General features: G+C 41.3%; 1 protein-coding gene across 1 annotated transcript; it reads right to left on the bottom strand.

Annotated features, from left to right (window-relative positions):
- Positions 1 to 15615: 15615 nt before the first annotated feature.
- Positions 15616 to 24853, bottom strand: LOC122548457 (calcium and integrin-binding family member 2-like). Its single transcript, XM_043687175.2, has 4 exons — positions 24762 to 24853; positions 23704 to 23851; positions 21166 to 21364; positions 15616 to 16433 (listed from the first exon to the last, which is right to left on the bottom strand). Exons 1-4 carry the CDS (start codon positions 24774 to 24776, stop codon positions 16412 to 16414), a joined length of 384 nt encoding a protein of 127 aa, XP_043543110.2. The 5' UTR covers positions 24777 to 24853; the 3' UTR covers positions 15616 to 16411.
- Positions 24854 to 27220: the final 2367 nt, after the last annotated feature.

Here is a 27220-nt window from a genome sequence, read left to right as displayed (position 1 = left end):
GGCTGTCTCTTGAGAGCGTATTTTTCCTTTATCATTAACTGAGAGGTTATGCTGTGGATGTTGGAAGTCTGAACTATAAATCAAAAGTACTGGAAACATCTGTAGTGAGAGAAACAGAAGTAACCCATTTTAGGTGCATGATCTTTTGTCAAAACTGCAAAATGTTGCAGATGTAATGGGTTTTAAGTGAATTCAAATGTTAGAGAAAGCAGAGGAAGAGCTGGGCTGGAACAAGTGACAAATTAATGATGGTGTCAGCGTCAAGTGATATTAAATAACAAAAGGGGATGATTATACAACACATATAGGCTGATCATGGGATAAGTTATTAACATTATTTGACCTGTTCATTCCAAAGGGTAAATGGGAAAAACAATAGCACAATGAGAAAATATTCAAATGGGAATAGTTGTAACATGTATCATCTGCTGACTGGAAAACAATGGAAACAGTGATTATGATATGGAATCTTGACCAGAAACTGAATTGGGCCAGTTATATAAGTCAAGTCAAGATAAGAGATCAGAATTAGGCCATTTAATCATGGCTGATATGTTTCTCAAACCCATTTTCATGCCTTCTCCCCATAACCCTTGATCCACTCACTCACAAAGAACCTATCTGTCTCTGTCTTAAATGCACTCAATGTCTTGGCCTCCATGGCCCACTGCAGCAATGAGTTCCACTAAGTCACTACCTTTCAGAATTGAGATGAGGAGAAATTTCTTCAGCCAAAAGGTTGACCTTTCACTCTGAGGCTGTGCCGTCAGATTCTAGTCTCTACTGCATCTTCTCCATGTCCACTCTATCAAGGCCACTTTGTCATCTGTTAGTTTCAATCAGATCTCCTGTCATCCTTCTAAACCTCAAGTACAGGTACAGGTCCAGAGTCCTCTGCCTCTCCTCAAGTCATTCATCCCTGGGATCATTCTCGTAAACCTCTTCTGGGCCCTCTCTAACGTCTGCACATCCTTCCTTAGATATGGGGCTGAAAACTGCTCACAATATTCCAAATGCAGTCTGACCAGAGCCTTATACATTCTCAGGAATACATCACAGCTCTTGTATTCTAGCCCTCTTGCATTTGCTGCCTTAACTGCCAACTGAGCCTGTATGTTAACCTGAACTCGGATTCCCAACTCCTTTGTGCTTCAGATTGCCAAAGACTTTCCCCATTTAGAAAATAGTCCACACCTCTCTTCTTGCTGTCAAAATGCATTATCACTGTTTCCCCACATTTGTACTCCATCTGTCACTTCTTTGTCACTTTCCTATCCTATGCAATCCTTCTGCAGCCTCCCTGCTTCCTCAATACTACCTGTCCCTCCATGCACCTTTGTGTCATCTGCAAACTTAACAACAATGGTCTCCGTTCCTTCATCCAGATCATTGATATATTATGTAAAGGGTTGTGGTCCCCACACTGATCTCAGTGGAACTCTTAGTGAAAAAAGACCCTTGTCATCCACACTCTGCCTTCTGTCATTCAGCAAATTCTCTATCCATATCAGTAATTTGCCCCTAATACCATGGGCTGTCATCTTATTGAACAGCCTCCTCTGTAGCACTTTGTCAAAGGTGTTCTGGAAATACTGGTTTTCCTTTGTCTAACTTGCTTGTTGCTTCCTAAAAGAATTCAAATAGATTTGTCAGGCTGTGCTGACTTGGTTATTCAGTTCCTCTGCCATTTTTGTTCCCCATTACTACCTCTCCAGCTTCCTTTTCCAGTGGTTCAATGTCCACTCTCGCCTCCCTCTTACCTTTTATAAATCTTTTTTTTTTAAAACTTGCAATCTTCGTTTATACTACTAGCAAGCATACTCTCATTCATCTTCTCCCCACTTTTTGCTTATTTTGATTATCATCTGGTTTTTAAAAGCTTCCCATTTATCTTCACCCCTTTCTCTTTCACTTTTATGCTGTCCCTGACTTGTCAGCCATGATTGCATCATCTTCCCTTTAGCATATTTCTTCTTCCTTGTGATGAATTTCTGCTGTGCTCCCCAAATTGCACCCAGAAACTCCTGCCATTGCTGCTCCAGAATTTTCCCTGCTAGTCTTCCCTCCAGTCAGCTCTGGGCAGCTTTCCTCTCATGTCTTTGTAGTTATCTTTACTCAGTAGTAATACTGGTACATCTGATTCCAGTGGATTCTTCCTCCCAAACTGCAAGGTGAATTCTATCGTATTATGGTCACTGTCTCCTAGAGGATCCTTCAGCCCTAATCATTGTCGTCTTCATTACATATCACCCAATCCAGAACTGCCAGTTCCTTAATGTGCTGTACCACAAGCTGCTCCTAAATCTTGGCAGTGTGGAGGAACAGAGGGCTCTTGGTGTGCAAGTACATAGATCCCTCAAAATTGCCACCCAAGTGGATAGGGTTGTTAAGAAAGCATATGGTGTTTTGGCTTTCATTAACAGGGAGATTGAGTTTAAGAGATGTGAGGTTTTGCCACAGTTCTGCAAATCCCTGGTGAGACCACACTTGGAATATTGTGTCCAGTTCTGGTTGCTCTACTATAAGAAAGATAGAAGCATTGAAGAGGGTGCAAAGAAGGTTTACCAGGTTGCTGCCTGGACTGGAGGGCTTGCCTTATGAAGAGAAGTTGACTAAGCTTGGACTTTTCTCTCTGGAGAGGAGGAAGAGGAAGACAGGTGATCTGATTGAGGTATACAAGATAATGAGAGGAATGGGTAGAGTCAATAGCCAAAGACTTTTCCCCAGGGCAGGATTGACTGGCACGAGGGGTTGTAGTTTTAAGATATTAGGGGCAAGGTATAGAGGGGATGTCAGAGGTGGGCTCTTTACGCAGAGAGTTGTGAATGCTTTGAATGCATTGCCAGGTGGTGGAAACAGCGTCATTAGGGATGTTTAAGTGACTGCTGGAAATGCACATGGATAGCAGTGAGTTGAGGGGTGCATAGGTTAAGTTATTTTATTTTACATTAGAATTAAACCTTGGCACAACATCATGGGCCAAAGGGCCTGTTCTGTGCTGTACTTTTCTATGTTCTAAATACCACCTCAATGTTATTAATCAGTCCTTACCAACTGTCTCTCAGGGCCACTGTCCCTTTTACTGTCAAAACATTTCTGGGAAATTGCATGAATGAATGAAACACACACCTGCTAATAGTAAACAAACCTCATGACCTAACTGCAATAATCAGTTGAATATCCTTTATTCTTTTATTAAGTACATGTATAGAAGTATCGAACAAAACAGCACAGTACAGGCTCTTCGGCCCTCAATGTCGTGCTGACCTTTTATCCTACTCCAAGATCAAACTAACTTACATACCCTTCATCTTACTGTTGTCCATGTGCCTATTCAAGTGTGGCTTTAATATCCCTAGCGTCTCTAACTCTACTACCACTGCTGGTAGTGTATTCTGCCCATTTACCACTCTGTAAAGAACTTACCTTTGACATCTCCCTAAACCTTCCTCCGATGATCTTAAAATTCTGCCCCCTTGTGTTAGACATTTCCGCCCTGGGAAAAAATCTCTGACTATGCACTCTATATATGCCTCTCATCATCTTGTACACCTCTATCAAGTCACCTCTGATCCTTCTTTGCTCCAGTGAGAAAAGCCCGAGCACCTTTCTCCATAACAAATGCCCTCCAGTCCAGGCAGCATCTTGGTAAATCTCCTCTACACTCTCTCCAGAGCTTACACATCCTTCCTATACTGAGGCAACCAGACTGAACACAATATTCCAAGTGTGGCCTAACCAGGGCTTTAATCTCACTGCTTTTAAACTCAATTCCTCTGCAAATGAAAACCAACACATCATATGCCTTCTTAACAACCCTATCAACGTGGGCAACTTTGAGGGATCTGTGGACATGGACCCCAAGATCCCTCTGGTCCTCCACACTGCCAAGAATCCTGCCTTTAATTATGTATTCTACATTCAAATTTGACCTTCCAAAATGAATCACTTTACACTTTTCCAGGTTGAATTCCATCTGCCACTTCTCAGCCAAGCTCTGTATCCTGTCAATGTCCCGTTGCAACCTACAACAGCCCTCCAGACTACCCACCACTCCACTAATCTTCGTGTCATTGGCAAGCTTATTAACCCACCCTTCCACTTCCTCATCCAAGTCATTTATCGAAATCGCAAACAGCAGAGGTCCCAGAACAGATCCCTGCCACGCAACACTGATTACCGAGCTTTAGGCTGAATACTTGCCATCAACTACCACCCACTGTGTCTATGGGCCAGCCAATTTTGTATCCAAGCTGCCAGATTTCCCAGTATCCCATGCCTCCCTATTTTCTGAATAAGCCCACCATGGAGAACTGTCTCAAATGCCTTGCGAAAATCCATGTATACCACATCCACTGCTCTACCTTCATTAATGTATTTTGTCACATCCTCAAAGAATTCAATAAGGTTTATGAGGCACGACCTGCCTTTCTCAAAGCCATGCTAACTGTCTCTAATCAAGCTATGGTTTTCCAAGTAATCACAAATTGTGTCTCTCAGAATCTTCTCCAATAATTTTCCCACCACTGACATAAGACTGACTGGTCTTTAATTCCCAGGGTTATCCCTATTGCTTTTCTTGAACAAGGGAATAATGTTTGCCACCTGCCAATCATCTGGCACTACACCAGTGGACAGTGTGGACACAACAATCATTGCCAAAGGCACAGGAATCTCTTCCCTCACTTCCCTTGGAAACCTTGGGTATATCCCATTTGGCCCAGGGACGTATCTATTGTCATGTTTTTCAAAATTTCCAGCCATCCTCCTTCCTAACATCAAATAGTTTGAGAGTATCAGCCTGTTTCATGCTGTCCTCACAAATGGAAAGGTTCAGTAGTGAATACTGAAGCAAAGTATTCATTAAGAACCTCCCCTACCTTCTCTGACTCCAGGCACAAGATCCCCCATTATCCCTGATCGGCCCTACCCACACTCTGGCCATCTTCTTGTTCCTTACATAAAGTGCTTTGGGGATTTCCTTAATCCTTAATACTTTCTCATGCCCCCTTCTAACTCTTATTTCATTCTTCAGTTCCTTCCTGGCTACCTTGTAATCTTCGAGAGCCCAGTCTGATCCTTGCTTCCTCAACCTTATGTCAGCTTCCTCCTTCCTCTTGACTAGGTGTTCTGCATTTCTTGTCATCCAAGGTTCCTTCACCCTACCATCCCTTCATTGCCTCAGTGGGACAAACCTTTTCAGCACTCACAGCAAGTGCTCCCTAAACAACCTCCATATTTTTGTCATGTATTTCCCTGAGAATATTTGTTCCCAATTTACGCTCCACAGTTCCAGATAATAGCATTGTAATTCCCCCTCCCCCAATTAGATACTATGCCATACTATCTGCTCCTATTCCTCTCGTAACTATAGTAAAGATCAGAGTATAATTTCTAACTTAGTTAGAACACGTAGGTCTCGTACTTTTACTAATATTTACTAACTTAAAAGATAAAAGGACCAACATAACATCTGCTTTGGCTTGCATAATTAAGTTCTTAATTGCATCAGAAGTAACAACCACCATTTAACAGATTTTTAAACCATCTGTTTCCTCAGGACAGAAGCCACCCAAACCTTTGTGTAAAACAGCTAAAGCAATGTAACACCATACTGATAGAATTTTAATGTATGGAAGAACTGTGCATAAAGAAGCTACTCTAAGAACTTATTTGGGGATTTCATTGCCACCTTGAACTTGTGCTTTTGCGGTTGCTGAATAAAGAGGTTGTTTTTGCCACTCACCGATTTTGGTCGTTATTTGAACACGATCCTACAACTTGGTGTAGTCGGCAGGATCACTGAGGACACTGTCTAAACTGACTGGTCACTGACAGTTCTTCGAGGGTAAGAAGCTTCCTTTTTAGAGTTGTGATCTAGTTCCTGAACACGATCCCAAACCTTTCACGAGTTGGCCATTTTACCACATCCTTTGAGCGCTCCAAATCGGATGAAAATCAGCTTATTGCAGGACAGGAAACTGCCCAAAAAAGTGAATGTTCGGATGACCCTGAGTGACCCCAGGAAACTACCAATAACCTCAAAAGGCTGGCTAGCCCCTCCTGATATAACCAAGGAAGAAATGCTGAGGCAGTTGCAGAACTACCTTGAGATACAGTTCTTGTTAGGGAAGACCCTAACCAAAATCAGGCCAAAGTATAATATGCCTCAAGATGACATGAGGTGGGTCTGGGGAAAAACCACACAACAGTGAGATAAAGACAGAATTAAATAGTCCATTGCATTAGTAGGACAAATTCGCCAGAGAAATAAAGTCATGTCCCGATCAGACGATGTTCATGAAGTAATTAATTTAAACAGCAATTAAAAGCATTGCACGAACAGCTGCAGAAAGAAAGATCAAAGTGGGAAAACGCTGGCCTTACAAATCAGGAGCTTGGAAAAGAGAACAAAAGAAACTGAAGGACAAGATAACAGTCCTGTCAGTTTTTTCCCTGGTGCCCAAGTCTGTACAGAATTGGTACCCAACTACCCGAGTCATCCAGGAAGTGGTTCAACAAAACCAAGCTCTCACCCTTGGGAAACAGAGGGATGAAGGTGATGGGTCCTCTAGCAGTGAAAGCACCACTTTTACAGCCCCATCAAACCAAGAAAGTAAAGATAGAGAAAGTGGTCAGGCAGAGATTAGAGGATGGCACTGAGGTGGATGTTCCAGTACTACGGACTAAAATGCACACCATGCATGGACATGTGACCCCTGAGAATATAGACAGGTGGTCTAAAGAAATGTCTCACCCAAAGATAGAGCCAATGAAGACATGGGAAAGCCTAGAACGGTTAGGGAGGATATGGGGTCGGGGAGTCCAGAACTAGAGGGCGTAGGTTTAGGGTGAGAGGGGAAAGATATAAAAGAGACCTAAGGGGCAACTTTTTCACACAGAGGGTGGTACGTGTATGGAATGAGCTGCCAGAGGAAGTGGTGGAGGCTGGTACAATTGCAAAATTTAAGAGGCATTTGGATGGGTATATGAATAGGAAGGGATTGGAGGGATATGGGCAGGTTGCTGGCAGGTGGGACTAGATTGGGTTGGGATATCTGGTTGGCATGGACGGGTTGGACTGAAGGGTCTGTTTCCGTGCTGTACGTCTCTATGACTCTATATGCTCCAACCCTGGGATGGGCTACAAAATCTGAATGTGATTGTTACCAAAAGAGAAGGATGCAGTCTCCATGAGGCAGTCAAAGGTGTTGTGGGAGAGCAGAAGCTGCAAATTGGTTGGACAGCAATAAAACAGGAGTTACAGGGATACCTGTCCCACCATGCTGTCAAAAACTCACGGAGGAAGTCACAGAATATGAGGAAAGCTTTCGGACAACCTGGAAATAATAGACAGGACTCACAAATATGCAGGATGACAGGGATTTTGCAGGGTGTGTTTAGGCTCATTGAAGTCTGCTTTTGTGGCCAGACTTAAACCTGACCTCACTAAAATGTTAAAGCTCACCAAACGGACTGGGACCTAATCACTATGAATTGGTGGACTGCGCCCACCAGCTCAACAGAGATATGGTGCTAAATTGTGAGTCCTACAGGGAAGGCAAATGGGACAGACCCCTGGCAATCCTGGGAAGACCCAAGACAAATGCTCAGGGAAGTATCACTTCTGTGAGAAGGAAGGCCCTTGGGCAAGGAGGTCTGGCAAAGAGGAAAAGGGAAAAATTGCCCAATAAACAATGAGGAACAGGAGACCCTGGAAGCTGAGAGTAAGACCTGGAACTGTTTAAAAAAAACTAACCATCCAGCAACAGCAGGAGCAGCTAAAGTTGACAAAAAAAACTGAGATAGCCTGCGCCATGCCCCTCTACACTCCTACTGGCTTTATGCCAGCAGAGGGGAGATGGACTGTATGTGAGCCTGAGGGCGGGTGACCTCAACATTGAGTGCCTTTTGAACACAAGAGCAGAATTGACGTGCTTACCCCAGAGGTCTGAGACCAACCTCCCGCGAGACAGGACAGTGAGGACAGCTTGTGATCAGAATTAAAAGGGCCAAACCCATACACCTTGAATTCAGCCCCCATAAGTTAAGATCTATAGCCCAGCCACTTCTCGGGATGGATATCCTCACCCAGCTGAATTCCTCCTTATATTTCGATGATGGACAGGTAATGTGGTCCATCAGAACCCTACAAAGGAAAGAACTAAAAGACCATCCCATCTGGGCTAAAAACAAAGCTGACTGCAGGTTACTGAAAATGGAACCCGGCACTTTCACAGGAACGCCAACACCTTGTACCAAACAGTAACCCATCAGCCTGACGTCTATGGCAGGAATCCTCTTGATAATACAGAAGTTAGAGGAGAAAAGGATAATAAGTGAAAAGCCACAGAACCTCTAACAGCCTGGTGTGGCAAGTACGAAATACAAGTGGGGAATGGAGATTGAGTATGATTGCAGGAAAGCTGGATGGGCTGTCATGGCACACCGCACTGTTATGGTATCAGGAGGCCTATTCCCTCCAGCCCAGAGCATCGGCACAGCCTGCAGAATTACAGGCTCTGAGTGAAGCCTGCAGAACAGCAGAGGATCAGTCTACCAAAACTAACACGGACTCCCGCTATGCTGCCGACTGTCATCCTATGGGTGTAGCCCTATTGTCTTACTGTCAGGTACTGACTGATGCTGTAGGTTCTATCTCCTCACAAGTATTGGCTGCCTGGAAAGACCCACTGGAGGGAGGACACAACACCGTACCAGGCAAGTGGGTTCTTGTGAAAGAGATCCATGAGGAACCCTTAGGCGCAAAGTGGGAAGGAGTAGACCCAGTGCTGTTGATCACCTAGTCGACTTGGGAAAGTAGGCCCAGATTCATGACTCCCACATCAAATAGTCATCCCACGGTGCAGCAGGGCCAGAGACTGACTGACTACCACAACGTTTATTATTGTTATTCTAACGGTGCATGTTTTCTTTTTGGAAAGTGCAGTTGCCAACAAACTGTTAAAAGTATGTACTATCCCTGACTGTGAGTCATGTCCCTGCAAGCCCCTCCTACATCTAAAAAACCAAAGTGGTATATTTGAGCTAGGATAAGAATTGAGTGATTCTCTTCGAAGGGTCTCAGGAGAATTAAAGGAGGGGGGTATCTTTACTAACTCACTCACCAGCTCACTATATTCATTAATACCACATTCCCATTCATTCATAACCCTTTACTAACCTGTTAGAACATAGAACATAGAAAAGTACAGCACAGAAGAAGCCCTTTGACCCACAATGTTGTGCCGAGGATTAATCCTAATGTAAAATAAAATAATTTAACCTACGCACCCCTCAATTCACTGCTATACATGTGCATGTCCAGCAGTCACTTAAATGTCCCTAATGACTCTGCTTCTACCATTACTGCTGGCAACGCATTCCATGCATTCACAACTCTCTGTATAAAGAACTTTCCTCTGACGTCCCCTCTATACCTTTCTCCTAATATCTTAAATTATGAACCCTCATGCCGGTCCATCCTGCCCTGGTGAAAAGTCTCTGGCTATTGACTCTATCCATTCCTCTCAGTATCTTGTATACCTCAATCAGGTCTCCTCTCTTCCTCCTTCTCTCCAGAGAGAAAAGTCCGTGCTTAGTCAACCTTTCTTCATAAGGCGAATTGTTTACTTTAACACGTTTTCATTCATTCATGCATAAAACTGTGTTTTTGTAGTGTATTTTACTATTGCAAGATAAAGTAAATTAAAACACCCCTTTCAACTCATTACTGCTTTTTCATACCTTCAATCCTTATCAGCCCTTGCCTACAAGCAGTGTTTAGGCCTATTTCTACATCAGAAACTATCTCTGAATCAGTGTCAATAAAGTAACGTGTTCAAAACATACCCTCCCGACACCTTGTCTCCGCGAACCACCCAAAACTATGGAAAGATTATAATATTAATCTTACTAACCATCTCTCAGGATCCAAACAGGTTATAGAACATCAAACAGCTTCCCCAACTAGTAAATACATTAAACAGGACCCCTGTCCCCATGACGGTCAATACAGCACTTCTGTGAAATTGCATGAATAAATGAAACTCACCAACAAATAGTAAACAAACCTCACAGCCCTGCTACGACAATCAGTTTAATATCCTTAATTATTTTAAGTACATGTATAATTTCTAACTTATTTCGAACACATAGGTCTAGTACTTTTACTAAAATGTACTAACTTAAAAGATAAAAGGACTAACACCTTTAATTATGCAAGCAGACTAGAGAGATGGTCTTAATCCCATCAGATTTACAAATCACACAACACCAGGTTATAGTCCAATAGGTTTATTTGGAAGCACTAGCTTTTGGAGCGCTGCTCCTTCATCAGATGGTTGTGGAGTATAAGATCATAGGTCACAGAATGTATGGTTATAAATTCTGTGTCCTACAATCTTATACTCCACAACCATCTAATGAAGGAGCAGCGCTCCGAAAGCTGGTGCTTCCAATTAAACCTGTTGGACTTTAACCTGGTGTTGTGTGATTTTTAACTTTGTACACCCCAGTCCAACACAAGCACCTCCAAATCATTAATCCCATCAGAAGTACAGCCAGCATTTAGCAAATATTTAAACAATCTCCTTTTATCCTCAGGACAGAAGTCACCCAAACGTTTGTGTACAACAGATAAAACAATGTAACGCCGTAGTGATAGAATTTTAATATATGTAAGAATTGTGTATAAAGAAGCTACTCTAAGAACTGTCGTTTGAGATTCCATTGCCACCTTGGACTGTGCTACTGCGGTTTCTGAGAAAAGAGGTTATTTTCGCCACTCACCAATTTTGATCGTCATTTGAACACGATTCCACAGATAGAACACTTTCTATTTGCACACTGAGTGAAGTCGCAACACCACTCAAACCCGATATCATACAGGACAAGGCAGCCACTACCTTCAGCATTAACTCTCTCCACCACCAATGTCCAGTAGCAGTACTGCATACCATCAACAATTTGCACTGCAGGAATTTACCAAAGATCCTTTGACAGCACTTTCCAAACCCATGATCGTGAACTCTGGAAGGTCATGGGCAGATACATGGGATCAATATCATCTGCAAGTTCCCATTCAAACTACTTACTGCCCTGATTTGGAATTATATCACGGCGTTCCTTCACTGAGACTGGGTCAAAATCCTCAAACTCCCTTTGTAGCAGCATTGCCAATGTCCTTACTCCAAATGGACTGCTGTGGTTCAAGAAGGCAACTCAGCACCACCTTCTTCCAGGTAACTGGGGGGGGGGCAGTCAACAAATGCTGACCTCATCAGCAATGCCCATGTTTCAAGGAAAAATAAAAGTTGATCATTGTTGAGTCTGGAAAGCTGTACAAGGTTGAGTCTGGAAGATTGCACAATGCTTGATTGAGAATTGAAGTACCACTGCTTCAATTTTTAAAAAATGACTATGTAACATTGTTATTATTAGCAAAATGGCATGGATTCTGAAAATGTGAACTAAAATACAAAGTGCAGAATTTCTCAGCAGCTTGATAAAATGTAAACTCTGTTTCTCTCCCACAATTGCTACCAGATCAGTTGAAAATTTCCAGCATTTCTAATTTAACCATTAGTTCTTACAATGTAAAATGTGAGGCAGGCGTGTCATTTTCTGGATGCCTGTTGAGTGATTACACAGAGGTTCCACTTTGTTGTATTGTGAACTGTACTAAATCAAACTTGATATCATCAGTACCTTCAGGAGGTCTATGTACATGGTTTCATTGATTACTGTACTTCAAGCAGCTCTTAAGATGACTGTCATATAATTAATGTTAGATTTTAATCTGGGATGTGTTCAATATCTGAGCAACTTATTGAACTTGTCTTTCTTGAACAGCCATCTGTCTTGATATTTCTGTCAACATTGAGATGGATGTAATTGTGAAGTATTTATTTCAAAATGCCTGTTTCAGACACCAGAATATCATGGCAGTTCTTTATGGAAATGATGTGTTGACTGCCTCGTTGGGGAAACTAGAGTGTGCCATCTACCACTCTCAATACCGGTTTAATCGGTATGAGATGGTGATGTGTGACAAACGATGCAATATTGTGGCATTTCATTCATGATCGGCTGGCAAAGTCCCCACTCTATGCCCCAGCCACTGCTGTCACCATTGCTGCTGCCTCCACAGCGAAGTTCCCTCAGGAAGGTAAATAGAGAGAAAAAAAACTAAAAAAGAAAGGCAAAAAAAAATCAAGGAGGAAGTAAAAGTGGTGGAAGCAGACGACCTCTGGTTCAGCAGTTCCACTCCACCGCCAACTTGGAGAGAGTTACTGCTTTATATTTATGGCCCCTAACTCTGATCAGAGTTACAAATACAAACTTCTTCAACATCTATCTTATCAAACCATTTCATAATCTGAAAGATCTCCATTAGATCATCTCTACAGGGAAATAAAAGCAAAATACTGCAGAAGATCTGAAAATCAGCGCTTTCTGTTTTTAATCCCAGCTTGTTCCATCTTTCCCAAAAAGTATATCCTGTCAGTTCTGATGTAATAGTAGCTTTTATTTCACATTTTCCAGTGCTCCATGTACTTATATTTTCATACTCTGGAGACTAAACTTACACCAAGTCTAGTCTATTAAATGGTCAATAGATGTTAAGTATAATGAGCAGGATTGGAGCTTATCTGTCGAAGAAGTATATCTTGCCCTGGCTCTCTCATTCAGACAGGCAGGAGGCTGGAAGAACACAGCAGGCCAGGCAGCATCAGGAGGTGGAGAAGTCCGCTTGCTGTGTTCTTCCAGCCACCTGCCTGTCTATTTTGGATTCCACCATCTACAGCTTTTTTTGTCTCGAACCTGGCTCTCTAATTCAGCCACACCATCATCTCCCTTTCAGTTTTACTGACCAACCAGAAAGAACATTTGGCCTGGTATATTGTATCTGTAAAGGGAGGATATTAATTGAAGAAACTCTGATGTGGTCTGAATGGACACTAAACTGAGAAGCCATCAGCACTGACCCTCAATTTCACACATATTATCCACTCACACCCATGCCTCAGATGTCTTTTCGTCTCCATACAACCCGCTTCTAGCGCTCATCAGTTTGTACTTTCTCTCCTGAAGAGATTGCATAACAAAAGGTAAACAGCCCCAGAGATGTCATCATTAACATGAGGAGAGAGACAGACCCAAAGTATATTTTAGAAAATGGATAGAGAGAGATGGATCCAGTCAAGTGGAATGCTTTGTCATAGATGGCACCCTATTCACATTCATTCTATCCACCACAGGTACAGAGTGGCCACAATATGTACTATTAGAAAATGTACTGCAGCAATTTGCACTGACAATTCCAGCAATGCAGGCATTAGTTTTAACCTTTAAACATGTAAAGAAGAGACTTGTCTGATTTGGGCTAGATCAAACACAGACTGTTACAAGGTAGTGAGTGATGCCAGTATTGAATGCTCAGTGTTATTTTGAGACATAGAGAGGAAAGTTGTGTGAAGATATATGCAATGTGAATTGCAAATCAGTTTCCTGGCCGCTAAAGCACAGATAGATTGCTAACTTGGCCAAACAACAAAGGATGTCTGGTACATTGGCCAAGTCAAACAAGTGAAATCACACAAAAACATCCACACACCAGCCGCACTGTAAACACAGCAGCCAGGTGCTAATGATAATAGCATAATGTAAAAGGCAACAGTTATTCTGCACAGTCATCCCCAGCAACTTATCCACTAAACAAGCCCAGACTGAAAGGCCCCAGGTCCTGCAACACAAAGATACTAACATTAGCATGCAATTATTGGACTTGGCTCAATCTACCAGCTTACTTTCCTCTATGTGTGAGCCGAGTCCTGCGTGTTCTTTCAATGAAGCAATAGGAGAAGATATTCGGTCTCAAACTCTTAGTTTATTTTAGCAGTAAGTGGATAAAATATACAGAGCTCTGGGTTTAGGTCTTCCCGTCCCTGACAAACAGCAAAGTGTGTCAGTTCACGAAGTCCGACCTATTCCTGTCCCTGACCCAGTCTTTTATACAGTACAGAACGTCATGCAATCACTGAGGTGGGATTGTCTTCTGATTGGCTGTTGATCTGACTCCATTCTCCGCCTTCTCGCATTCCCAGATGTCTGACCCCATGTGACCTCCTTCTGCCCGCGAAACAGTCTCCACGTGACCTCCTCTTGCAACCACAGAGCACCACACATCCCGTATCTGTACGCACAGGGCGGTAACACCCTTGCTGTTTATCTCGTTCCCCCCACCGCAACTATGGCCGCTCTCATTAAGCCGTTAGTACATGAGGTTCTTTTACCAGATATGGGAATCAGTCTAGCACATTCTGATCTGCGTTAACGGTTTTTTTCCTATCGTGTGGTCACATCAGCATCTTTACAAGTCAGATGCACTGTTTGTTCGTACATACAAGGGTTACACTACACACTGTGCTAGTTAATGGTTAAGTATAGCATTGTATTATAAGTAACTGAAACAAATATATCATTAAAGGCTTCTGAATGCCTCGAACTAAGCCATATATTTATACTATCTAAATGATTGTTTCTTGTTTCAAATGAATAAGTGTATCTGAGGAAGGGTCACTGGACCCAAAATGTTATCTTTGATTTCTCTGCACAGATGCTGCCAGACCTGCTGAGCTTTTCCCGCAACTTCCATTTTTATTTCAGATTTACAGCAGTTTTTACACAAATTTACACAGTTCTTTCGGTTTTTATTAGGTGTATCTCCCTGATTGGTCAGAACTATTGAAAGTTCCAGACAATCAACTAAAAGGTATAAAAACAGAGTTCATCTGCAAATCTGTCTCTCAGAATCGTCTGAGGCCCATAGAAGAGACGTGGACAAGAGGCAGAGACCAGCTGACCTGACCATCCAGAGAGAGAGAGAGAGAGAGTGAAAGCAGCTTTGCAGACTCAGAGACCCAAAGTATTGTAACCTTAAAGGGCCAAATAGGATTAGGGATGGTATGTTTAGTATTAAAGATTATTGTAATTTTGTTCCTAATAAAGTGGGAGTATTTTGCTTTGGTGCTGGTTTGTGTTCATATTGATTTGACTGCTTTGGTATTGTGGCTCACCTGGGCAAATTCATTCATAACACTGGTCAGATTGGTCTGCAACTTGTTTAAAGATGAATCAGATAACACTATTTAAAGGTAGTATACACATAAAATATCTGCTACCATCTTATCAAATTAATTGCTTATAATTAGATACTCTGTCCATCACTATTTCTTCTATACTATTGTGTTCTGCAGTTATCAGTTTATCAGTTAAGCAGTTAACTGTATTCATACTTTAAACATACAGCAACTGAAATAAAGATGTACGTTGTCAATAAGTTGCACAATGTAAACAAACTTCCTCTTTGATATAATGTGCCAGAGTTCTGTTCAGTGCTGTAAAAGAGCCTGAATTTCTTTCTGTTTATTTTTCATTTTTTCCTGATCAGCTTTGAAGTAAGAGAGTAATATGTACTTTCTATAACTGACACATGTTGAATATATTGCAGAGCTTTCTGTATGCTGTTTCTATAATAGCTGGCAAACAAAATGTGGTTGTACCAATAGAGGACAGCAAAGTTCACAAACAGGAAAATAAAATGAACAACTCTCATGTTTGGCAGAGTTTATTACATTTTCTTGCAGTAACAGTAACAGTGACATGAAAAGGCGACAAAGAGAAATGAGAGAATCTTACTTATTCACTCTCTCACTGATCAGTATGTAGCCCAGAAAAGTATAATTAAGTGAAAGGGAAGAGGGTACAACCTGAGCAGACATGTTTTGATGCTGTTGGACTTGAATCTGGATCTTTTAGCCAAAAGGTAGGAACACTACTACAGCTCCATAAGAACCCAAAATAGATACATTAAAGCATTCTTTCTGTTTGATCCAATTCATTACGTTAAAAGATTTTGCATTCTGTTAAAGCTTTCCTTCATATTGGAATATGCTTGTGCATGACTAACATTCAGATGAGACAGAATACAGTTCTGGAATATTCTAAATTCAAACCATTAGTAAATTTCCTCATTATTTTACAGAAAATATGTAGGTTTATATATAACAGAAATGCTATCTCAAAGATATCAGTGACCTTTTGGAATATGAGAAACACAGTTAATGTTTCAAGTCCAATATGATTTCTTCAGAACAGTAAGTGGACTCATTACTGTTTCTTTCTCTTCACAGATACTGACCATCCCACTAAGTTCTGCCACCACTTTGGTTCTCTTTCAACTCTCCAGCAACTGTAGTTGTTTTATTTTAGTCTCTTGCATTATTGAGAGCATGGATTCATCCTTTGTTTAAAGCAAAATCATATTAGAGTAGAACTAGTTGAAGAGGTTCGATTGTGTAGCCGTCAATCTTGATAGCTCTCATGGTTTTCAATAATATTTGGTAGTTCAGATTCTAATGTGGAAAGTGCTGTTACAAAGAAAATTCACAGAAATGTTATGATTCAAAATTTTCCTTCTGCCATTCCTATTTCAGTCATGTGTGAATTCAAACAAAATGTAAACAATGCTGTGCAGTTTTAGTAATATCTTTATATATTTGAGGGGAAAATGTGAGGTTGTGTAGATGAGCCAGACTTGAACATTTCAAATCAAAGGAATCATTATATTGAACTTTTATCTCAAAATGCTACTCAGTATGGTCTTTCTTCATTTGTAGCTCATTCTGACGCAGCTGGTATCTTTTAAATACACTTTGTCAAGAATTTGATGTTTAATCAGGTTTGATCTGACCACTAAGCAGAAGTAGTATTTATGTTCAGGCAAAATTATTTACAGAATTATTGATGGATATAGTGAGGATAGATATCTTTCCTCTTGCAGATTACATAGGAGCAGGAGTACAGCATACCATTTTACTATTTGAGCCTACTCCAATTTTCAGGAGAATGATGGCTAATCTGGTTGTGCTCTTGGCTCTATTTACCTGTCTGCATCACAAATCTTTTGACTCTACTGAGTTTATTTGAAATATACCTAACACAACCATGAGATGTGTGATCAGAAACAGGCTATTTGGGCCATTGAGTTTGCTCGGCCAGTCAAGGAGATCATGTTAACCTCAACTCCACTTTCCTGCCTTTTCTCTATATTACCATTGACTCTCTTACTGATTAAAAATCTGTCTATCTCAGCACTGAATACATTTAATAAATAAAATCTGTCAGCTTCAGTATTGAATATAGTTAATGACCCAGTCTCTAAAGCCCTCAAAGTGACAAAGAATTTTACAAATTCACTATGCTCTGAGAGAAGACATTCTACCTCATCTCTGTCCCAACTAAGTGTTCAGTGCTGTAAAAGAGTCTGATTTCTTTCTGTTCATTTTTCATTTTTTCCTGATCAGCTTTGAAGTAAGATAATAATACATACTTTCTATAACTAACACATGTTGAATATATTGCAGAGCTTTCTGTGTGCTGTTTCCATAATGAAATGTGATTGTACCAATAGTGGACAGCAAAGTTCACAAACATGAAAATAAAATGAACAACTCTCATGTTTGGCAGAGTTTATTACATTTTCTTGCAGTAACAGTAACAGTGACATTAAAACGTGATAAAGAGAAATGAGAGAATTTTACTTGTTTAGTCTCTCACTGAACAGTATGTGAGATTAAGCTCCTTGTTCCTACACTCTCCCAAACGGGGGAAACAACTTCTGCACATCAGGCTTTCTGACATTTATACTCCATTCCCTTTTAATTAAAGATCAAAATGCTTTTAGAGTTCCCAATACCTGTTGAATTTAGACACTAGCTTTTTGTGATGTATACACAAGGACATGTAAATCCCTCTGCACTGTAGCTTTCTGCTGTCTCTTCATTTAAATAATATTCAGCTTCTCTCTTCCTGCCAAAGTGCATAACCTCACATTTTCCCACATTATGTTCCACCTGCCAAGTTTTTGCACCCTCACTTAATCTGTCTATATCCCTCTGCAGACTCTTCATATCCACCTTCCTTCCCACATAATTTTGTGTAATCCACAAACTTGACTTAATACATTCACTTCCCAAGTCCACTGCTATGTAAATATAGTAAATAATTGTGGCCTTGGCACTGATCCCTGTGGCACTCCACTAGTTACAGTTGCCATCCTGAACCTGCACTCCTTACTCTCACTCTCTCTTCTATTAGTTAGCCAATCCTCTACCATATAAATATACTACACCAACACCATGGGCACATAAATAGCTCGTGGAAATCCATATATATTTCATTGACTGGCTCCCTTTATCTATCCTTTCCAGCACTTGGTGTTTTTATTTTATATAATGGAATATTACACGATATTACAAAAAGAATTCAATATTAAAGTAAGGAGGTTATGCTTCAGTTTTACAGGGAATTACTTAGATCACATCTTGAATACTGGGTGTAGTTTCGGTCTCCTTATTTAAGGAAGAATATAAATGGATGGAGGCGGATCAGAACAGGATTATTAGATTGATACTTAGAATGAGGTTATCTCATAAGGAGATTTTGTACAATCGGAACCTGGTTCCACTAGAGTTTTGAAGAATAAGGGTTAACGTTCTTGAAGTGTATAAGACGCTGAACGGGCTTCACAAGGGTGAGTTCAGAACTAGAGGACGCTGTTCAAAAATTAGAGGTTGCCCTTTCAGTAGAGACATGAGGATTTATTTTCAGTCAGCAGGTTGTGCGACTATTGAACTCAGAAGGTTGTGGAGGCAGGTCTGTTGAATATTTTAAAAGCAGAGATGGATGGATTCTTGTTGGCAAGGAAATCAAAAGTTATTAGGTTAGATAGAAATGTAGAGTTCAAAATACAACCACGATCTTATTGACTTGTGGAGCAGGCTCAAATGGCTTTTGCTCCTAATTCGTATGTTCATATTTGTATTCATAAACTGTACTCACAATTTCTCATCTCTATCCAAACTGATTTTATGATTTAATTTTTTGAATTAAAGGGCACCTCTCAGTACTGAAATAAAACCACCCTTGCTTAACAAAGCTAACCCATCACCTGTTTTTAGCTTTCTATCATACTGATACATCAACATTAATCTGCAACATTAAGATCCCAGCTTTGGTCAAATTTCAACCATGTCTCTGGAATGTCTAACAGGTCATATAATATTTTATCTGTGCTCACAATTCATCCCTTTTGTTGTAACTGGTACAAATAATGCCTTAAACAGTTTTAAACAATCTCTGGCCTTTTCTACTGATGATCTATTAGGAATAGATGTTCTCTCTTCCTGTCACAACTGAGTAATTATAACCCAATTTGTTGCCTTGCTGTATTATTTTGTTGTTTATTGTTACTACATCACCAGCAGTCAGTTAGCTCGGTTGGCTGGATAGCTGGTTTGTGATAAAGAGAGAAGTTAACAGGCTTCTGCTTCTCAACCTCTCCACTCACCCGAGTTATGGTAACCCTCAGATTAAACAACTACTATGGCATAGTAAGACAATGGCAATGTCACATTTATCTTTTCTAATTCTATCTCCCTTTCACTAAATCCATCCCCCACCATTTAGTTCAAAGCCCTATCTGCGGCCCTAGTTGTACAACTTGCCACAACATTGGTCCCATCACCATTCAGCTATAGATTGTTCCTACAGTACATCTCCCAATTTCCCCAGTATTGATGCTGGTGCCTCAACAAACAATTCCCCCAGAACAATCTTTAAGTCACACATTCATCTCCCTTACCCTATTTACATTGTTAATCAATGTTTTATATTCTTAGCTCAGTGTGAAACTTGAAAGGGCTCAGAAAAGATTTACAAGGCTGTTGCCAGGGTTGGAGGGTTTGAGCTATAGGGAGAGGTTGAATAGGCTAGAGTTTTTTTCCCTGGAGCGTCAGAGGCTCAGAGGTGACCTTATAGAGGTTTATAAAATCACAAGGGGCATGGATAGAGTAAATAGACAAAGTATTTTCCCTGGGGTCGGGGAGTCCAGAACTAGAGGGCATAGGTTTAGGGTGAGAGGGGAAAGATATGAAAGAGACCCAAGGGGCAACTTTTTCATTCAGAGGGTGGTGCGTGTGTGGAATGGACTGCCAGAGGAAGTGGTGGAGGCTGGTACAATTGCAACATTGATGGGTATATGAATAGGAACGGTTTGGAGGGATATGGGCCGGGTGCTGGCAGGTGGGACTAGATTGGGTTGGGATATCAAGTCGGCATGGACGGGTTGGACCAAAGGGTCTGTTTCTATGCTGTACATCTCTATGACTCTATGACTCTATGTACTCGTGACTTTGAGTCTCTCCTTAAATTCCATTTTTAAATACAGCCTGGCTGTTTTTACAGGAGAAAGTGAGGTCTGCAGACGCTGGAGATCAAAGCTGAAACTTTATTGCTGGAACAGCACAGCAGGTCAGACAGCATCTAGGGAAAAGGAGATTCGACGTTTCGGGCACATGCCCTTCCTCAGGAACTGTTTTTACAAGCATGCAGACCAAACAGACTTAATCCGACTCTGTGCTATGTTATCTGACCTTGTGGAAGGGAACAGTGGCAACTGGATGCAGTAGCCCTGTGCTTCAGAGCAGGAATTCCAGGACTCCATCTGTAATCAATGTCCTGTAGTCCCAGTCAGAAAAGATGTACATGGATGAAATTGAGGATGGCTATGAGCTCCTGCCTTATTGATAAGCCACTTGCAATTTTCAGAGCAATATTCCTCCTTTCCTAGTTTCATGAAGTTCCTTGCTGAGGTAATGATCCACTAATACGCTGCATCATCAGTTAACTCACCAAACTGCCATTAATTACCTGACAGTGTGTGGGAGGAACATATCCAAGGCTATTCTTGTATTGACTGAAGGTCTTGAAAGTGCACTTTTTGCCACTGCCTTTGGATAGTAATTTTGGGCCAATATTCTCCTTGCAATTGCAATACCCCAACTGAAGCTCATGTTGAAATCAGAATCAACCACAGCAAAGCAGCGAACTTTACTCACAATATGGCTGCATTATTCAGTTTCCTCTGAACTATTAGTTCTCTTGAGAAGGACTCAGGCATGAAGCATAGTTTTGAATGACTAGATGGTCACTACTACCACATGCTAGGAAACTGCATTGTACACAATTCAGTATCTTCATGAGATGGGCAAAGTTAAAAAAAACGGAAAAGACAATTGTTGCAAACTACCTTAAAATTACCTCATAAAATCTGGAGCACGAGTGATCATGTACTCAAAGTCAGCGAATGAAAGCTTTCCGTCACCATTTAGGTCTCCTTCCTCCATGATTTTGTGGCACACCAATTGAACTTCTTCATGTGACAATTCATCATCACCTGTAAGCTTACCAAGCATCACCTCCAGGTCTGACTGGCAAATGAAGTTATCATTGTTGAAGTCTACATAAAATAAGACCCAGATACAGCAATACTATATCCTGAAGTTCTGCAGGGCTATAATTTGATCTGTGTATTTTTTGTTAGTAATTTGAAAGGTTTGCTATTTTTTAAATTTAAAAGCCAAGGTTTTAATAACATAACACTGCCAAGGTTGAAACAAGCAGGAGAGGAGAGTAATGAAATTAAATACCAGTTCAGTAACAGATAGTTCTCCTATATCACATGTTTCTTAGTGATTTGTGAATTGCCCACCATTTTTTAAATGAAGCCAACTCCTGTTCACTGTTACACGATTCTCACCCCTGGCACCACGTGTCGTGATGCGCAGAGGTCTGGACTCTGCTTCAGGATTATGTGACCAGTCGGCTCGTGTGCTTTCTCGTGAAGGGGTTTGTGAAAGGCATTGTGACAGCTTTGTGATGGTGCATTTGGAAAAGCATTGTGAAAATGTCTCTGCAGCCTGAGAACAAGAAACTGGGAGCAATCTGTTAATTTGAAAACTTTAAGAATTGAGACAAGAGTGAAATTGCACTGGAATTGACTAACAGTAAAAGGATAGTTTTGAGGAGCAGTTTGAAACTTGGCTTTATTGTTTATAACAAGAGATTTTTTCTTTCTTTTCATTAAAAAAATATGTTTAGATGTTAAAGAATGTCTGCAAACTCATATTAATCTGTTTCAGTGGCTAATCACCATGGTAACCAACTACAAATACATACCAGTACAGGGGCTTGGACATGGTCAGCCAGCTGCTCAGGGTGGTCAGAGTCAGGAAACTCTGCACATAGTGAGTGAGACAGAGAAAGGTGGGTGGCACTCTGTTACGGCTGGTGCATGTGTGGAGATGTTCTGAGTAGATGAGTAGGCTCTGCGGAAGAGATTCAGGGTTAGTCAGGGTCAGACATTAGTGAGGATGAGAATGAATGGGGAAGATGTTGCAGGAAATGGTGGTATAGTAGCAGAGACAGAGTTAGTGTGAGGTATCAATGAGAAGATGGTGACACTTTCACTGGCAGAGTGGATCAGGTCATTGATCTTCTTCCTACGTTCTGTGCATTCCTTCAGATGGTTGAGACTGTACAGATCTAGATGCTAACCCTGGTCCGGGTTGATGTGGTTCCAATAGAATGGCGTTCTCTGTTGGCCTGGGAGAAAAGGACATTCTACCTTTGCATCTCCCCATCCCCATCATCAGCATCTCCATGTTCCTGCCCACAAAGAGAGGCACCAATTTTCCATTGTCTGTCACGTCCAGGGCCATTGTCAGGAACCATGCAGGGCAGCTTCGGACTGACAGCTCTTGTCTGGGTGCACAATACCTTTTTAAAAATGTTGCTGCACCATGAATGTTGGTCAATTCTGGGTTATCCAGGAAGTGGTGAGTTGTTTTGGAAATGGCATATGGTATGGTGGTGCTAAAATGTGTGAGAGGGACATCAAAGTGTGAGGTAGTGAATAAATCAGGCCAGTTTTGTAAAATAAGGTGATAGGTGTCCCCAAGCATCACAATGTGAAACCCTCTGGAAAACCTGACAGAATTGATACTTAGTGAAAGGAATTAAGATTCAGCTCTTGATCTGTCAAGGCAGGTTTCATTCTGGGAATTGACTAGCGCAGTGTTACCATTGGATGGGGTCAGAAGATTGGCTGTTATGTAATGCAGCCAGCAGGTATAGATGCCAATCAAGAGTAATCAGTTGAAGATTCTGTTAAATTGCACTGTACAGTAGCATACAACAGGTTAGTTAAAACAGGTCAAAATTTACTTAGACCGTGCTATTGTTTATATTAGGCTAGCTACTATTTTTGTTTTGATTTTTACTGGTATTTTTGATGGTTTGCCCCAACCCTGATTTTACAATAGGCCCCATTATTTCTATTGCACGATTTTCTATAACATAGCATCATACAAGAACACTGTTATAGGAGAACTACCTGTATATAAAAACTTGTAAAAGTTTTATTCCACTTTCAGATCCTGCAATAAGCAGAAGATACTATGGTGAGTGATAAAAATTGAAGATGCAGAGATGAGGAAGCCTGAATGAATTCTGGCAGATCTGTAATTTTCAATCATTCTTATTGTAATAAAGATACCCTCTAGAAGGCAAAACCTTTTTTTATTTTTTTATGTAGGTTTTATTTCATTTCCCATGCAACTGTATAACTTGATTTTGATATCAGATAGCCAACAACAGTTATCAATAAACCCTTTTCACTGTAATTTATACATGTGACAATAAAGAATATTCTTGCTTTCAATTAATAAGAAAGGTCCAAACTTCATTTAATTTATAAATGATTTCTATCCATTCTGTTACAAAAATTTGAACACTTACCGTATACTTTAAATGCATAATATGCCTTTAAATGTTGAGGTGTCAGATCACTTAAGATAGAGAACATATTTAGAAAGTCATTAAATGACATGTTATCCTGCTTATCCTCAGAAAATACTTGAAGAAGCTTTTGGTGAAAGGGATTTTCCTGGAAAAAGAAAGAATTTTGATGCTCAAGCAGAAGTAGAAATATACCTAGGATAAATCCATGTGCTAAAAAATATGAAATAGTAAATTTCTTCTTGTGTTTCTGTGATTTTAACTGGAAATTTCCCTGAGATCACAGACAAATGTTGAATCAGGCTGGGGCTAAGATGATTTTCCCTTATCAATAGTCAAATAGCCTTGTGACTCTTAGGTCTCACACATAAAAATGATCATTTAACTATGCTGGCAGAAAACAGCTAATTCCCATTGATCATAGCTATCTTCAGAATGGAAATACAACAATGATCCTGTTAAATAACAAGGATCTTTGAGAAAATATGTAAAACATTTGCCTAAGACTTTCCTAGTCTGATGTTAGCGTCTGTCAGTTTCTGCTCAAGTTCAATGCTTGAGCTCCTAACCCTTGAGTTAAAATCATGACGCTAATCATGTCATTGAACAGAAATGTCCCCATTTTCCTCCTGCCTGGATTGGTAGCTTCCATCTTGCCAGACTGCCAGCAATTATGATAGAACCACATCTGAAATGCAGTGTAAGCCCATGTACAATGTCTAAGCAGAAGTCGGTACTGCAGATACTGGAGATTACAGTCAAGATTAGAGTGGGGCTGGAAAAGTACAACAGGTCAGGCAACATCTGAGGAGCAGGAAATTTCCTGATGAAGGGCTTTTGCCCAAAACATCGATTTTTCCTGCTCCTCTCGGATGCTGCCTGACCTGCTGTGCATTTCCAGCACCGCTTTAATCAAGATACATGTACACTATCTGGCTACATAGTCACCTCATTTGGACTAAATTGGACAAATTTGAAATTAGGGCAACATCATCAAAGTATCAAATGTCTCAATCAGGACAGACAAAGGTTATTGTCATTCAATCTCTCACTAGTACCTTTAGCTCTGGCATCTCGCTAATGAGTTCCAGAGGTAGCTTGATATCTGCAATATCATTGAAGTAACGTGGTACAATCTCTGGTGCCAAGGCATGATATCTGTGATATAACCTGAAAGGAAACAGAAACCAAAACAAAACTGTAATCAGTACCAACACCAAAACGAATCATTTTCTGCAGACTAACACTGATAAATAATGAGAAACAAAGAGACTAGCTCTTAAGCCTATAATATATCAAATTCAAAGCTATATGCTTCAAAGAATGCAAGATAAGTTTCAAAAGGATTATTTTGGACACAACAATCGAACAATTGGTGAGGTGGTGACCAAGTGGTATTATCGCTGGGCTGATAATCCTGAGCCCCATGTAATGTTCTGGGGATCTGCATTTGAATCCTGTCATAGCAGATGGTGGATTTGAATTCAATATTAAAACAAATCTGGAATTAGGACTCTAAAAATGACCAGGAATCCATTGTCGGGAGAAACCCATCAGGTTCATTAATATCCTTTAGGGAAGGAAACTGCCATCCTTCCCTAAATGTGACTCCAGACCCACAGCAATGTGGTTGACTCTTAATTGCTCTCTAAGCAATTAGGGATGGGCAATAAATGCTGGCCTAGCTAAAGATACTCTCATAAAATTTCAGGGGGAAAGCATATATCTTCCTAAGTTCATTAAAGCCAACTCAAGACAGATTTTTATAAACTATGAACCAAGATGAAGTTTAGGACACCCGGGAGAAAGTACAAGAGAAAACAGGCTAAATCAGGCCATGATCAGCTGTTGCTAAGCTTGTGTTTAACAGGTAGAAGATTATAAGAGGAAGAAAAGGATAGCAAAAGAAAACGGGTGGAATCTTTAAGAGGTCTGAGTGATGTCAGATATCGGGATGTGAGACAGAATTGGGCAACCAATGCAGCGAGATCCATTATGACATCTTTTCTGCTTTTCACAAGTGGCGTGGGAAGATTGTCACTCAGCAGCAGCGCGTTGACAGTTCACACTCCTTATTAGTTGTTGAATGTCTTGTTAATGCCACAACTCACCTGATTAATTTTCAGCCTCCTGTCTGAGCCAACTCATCAAAAAACTAGATGTTGCAAAAACTCAACAAGGAAACCAGAGCTTTTTTTTTAGATTAGATTACTTACAGTGTGGAAACAGGCCCTTCGGCCCAACAAGTCCACACTGACCCGCCAAAGCGCACCCACCCAGACCCATTCCCCTACATTTACCCCTGCACCTAACACTACAGGCAATTTAGCATGGCCAATTCACCTGACCTGCACATTTTTGGAGTGTGGGAGGAAACCGGAGCACCCGGAGGAAACCCACGCAGACACGGGGAGAACGTGCAAACTCCACACAGTCGGTCGTCTGAGGCGGGAATTGAACCCGGGTCTCTGGCGCAGTGAGGCAGCAGTGCTAACCACTATCCCACCGTGCCGCCCACCGTGCCAGCTTGTACCTGGCAGATTCAGATCGCCACTTCCTGTGAACCACCTCCATGTTGGTCACCACCCGACAACACCTCAGGGCACAATCCACAGGCATCAGCCAAATGCACTCCTCCTCCATGAATGTTTACATCCACCATCATATTACATCTACGATACATGAGCAGTGCGCACAGGGCCGTGCTGGGGGCCAAACTAGCAATTTGCATTGAAAGGCTGTAGTGGGGAAACTGCCCACAGGGAGGGGCACCCAGCTGGCAAACTGAATGAGGCTGCACCGCCAGGCTGTCCACTTGAATTCACAGCACCCAATCACTTAGCGCCTCCCTACAAGTTCACAGCATCCCTGCCCTTGCCATGCCAAATACCCCAGTCATAGAAGCAGGCAGTTTGCCTTGTTAGTAAGTAATCCTCAGTGTAAGAGGTAAATATCTTGCTGTAGGGTGGTATGCTACATCAATCTCACACCTGCTCCATTGTGCAGGAATCAAACATGCACGATGCGAACAAAATGCCTGTGATCACACTCGGAGTGGGCAGGGTAAGTGGCCCAGTGTATGAGTGAGGGAGCTCTGCCAACAACTGCAAGCAGGGTTTTAAAGGGGAACAACTGAGGTCTCAGGCCTGTGAAAGGTGTCGTACATGGGTAAAGGGGCTGCTTACTCCCTGGCCACCCTGCAGTATAGTCACTTTTAGGAGTGGCCAGCCACTGCTGGACAAATCTCTCACAGCGAAACCTTTGCAGAAAGACAGAGCCAGACATTAGGGATGTTTTCAGCCAGGACAGTCAAAGATGCCAGTAGCAGCCAATGCTATGTGTTTACATTGATGTCCATACAACAGAGGATGTAGTAAGCTGTCTGCACAGAGCTTCATCTTTCATAGCTGTGTGCCTATGAGCTGCTGCCAGCTGCTGTGGAAACACATTGAGCCCGTACTCAAAGAGACTCACTAGGCCTCACTGAGCTCCCTGTTCCACTGAGGTAGGGAATGCC

The sequence above is a fragment of the Chiloscyllium plagiosum genome, unplaced genomic scaffold (genome assembly GCF_037043375.1).
Source record: "Chiloscyllium plagiosum isolate Xiang-an unplaced genomic scaffold, Cpla_swu_hap1 HiC_scaffold_1, whole genome shotgun sequence".
In the NCBI taxonomy this organism is placed as follows: Eukaryota; Metazoa; Chordata; class Chondrichthyes; order Orectolobiformes; family Hemiscylliidae; genus Chiloscyllium; species Chiloscyllium plagiosum.
This window is presented reverse-complemented; position numbering and strand designations above follow the sequence as displayed.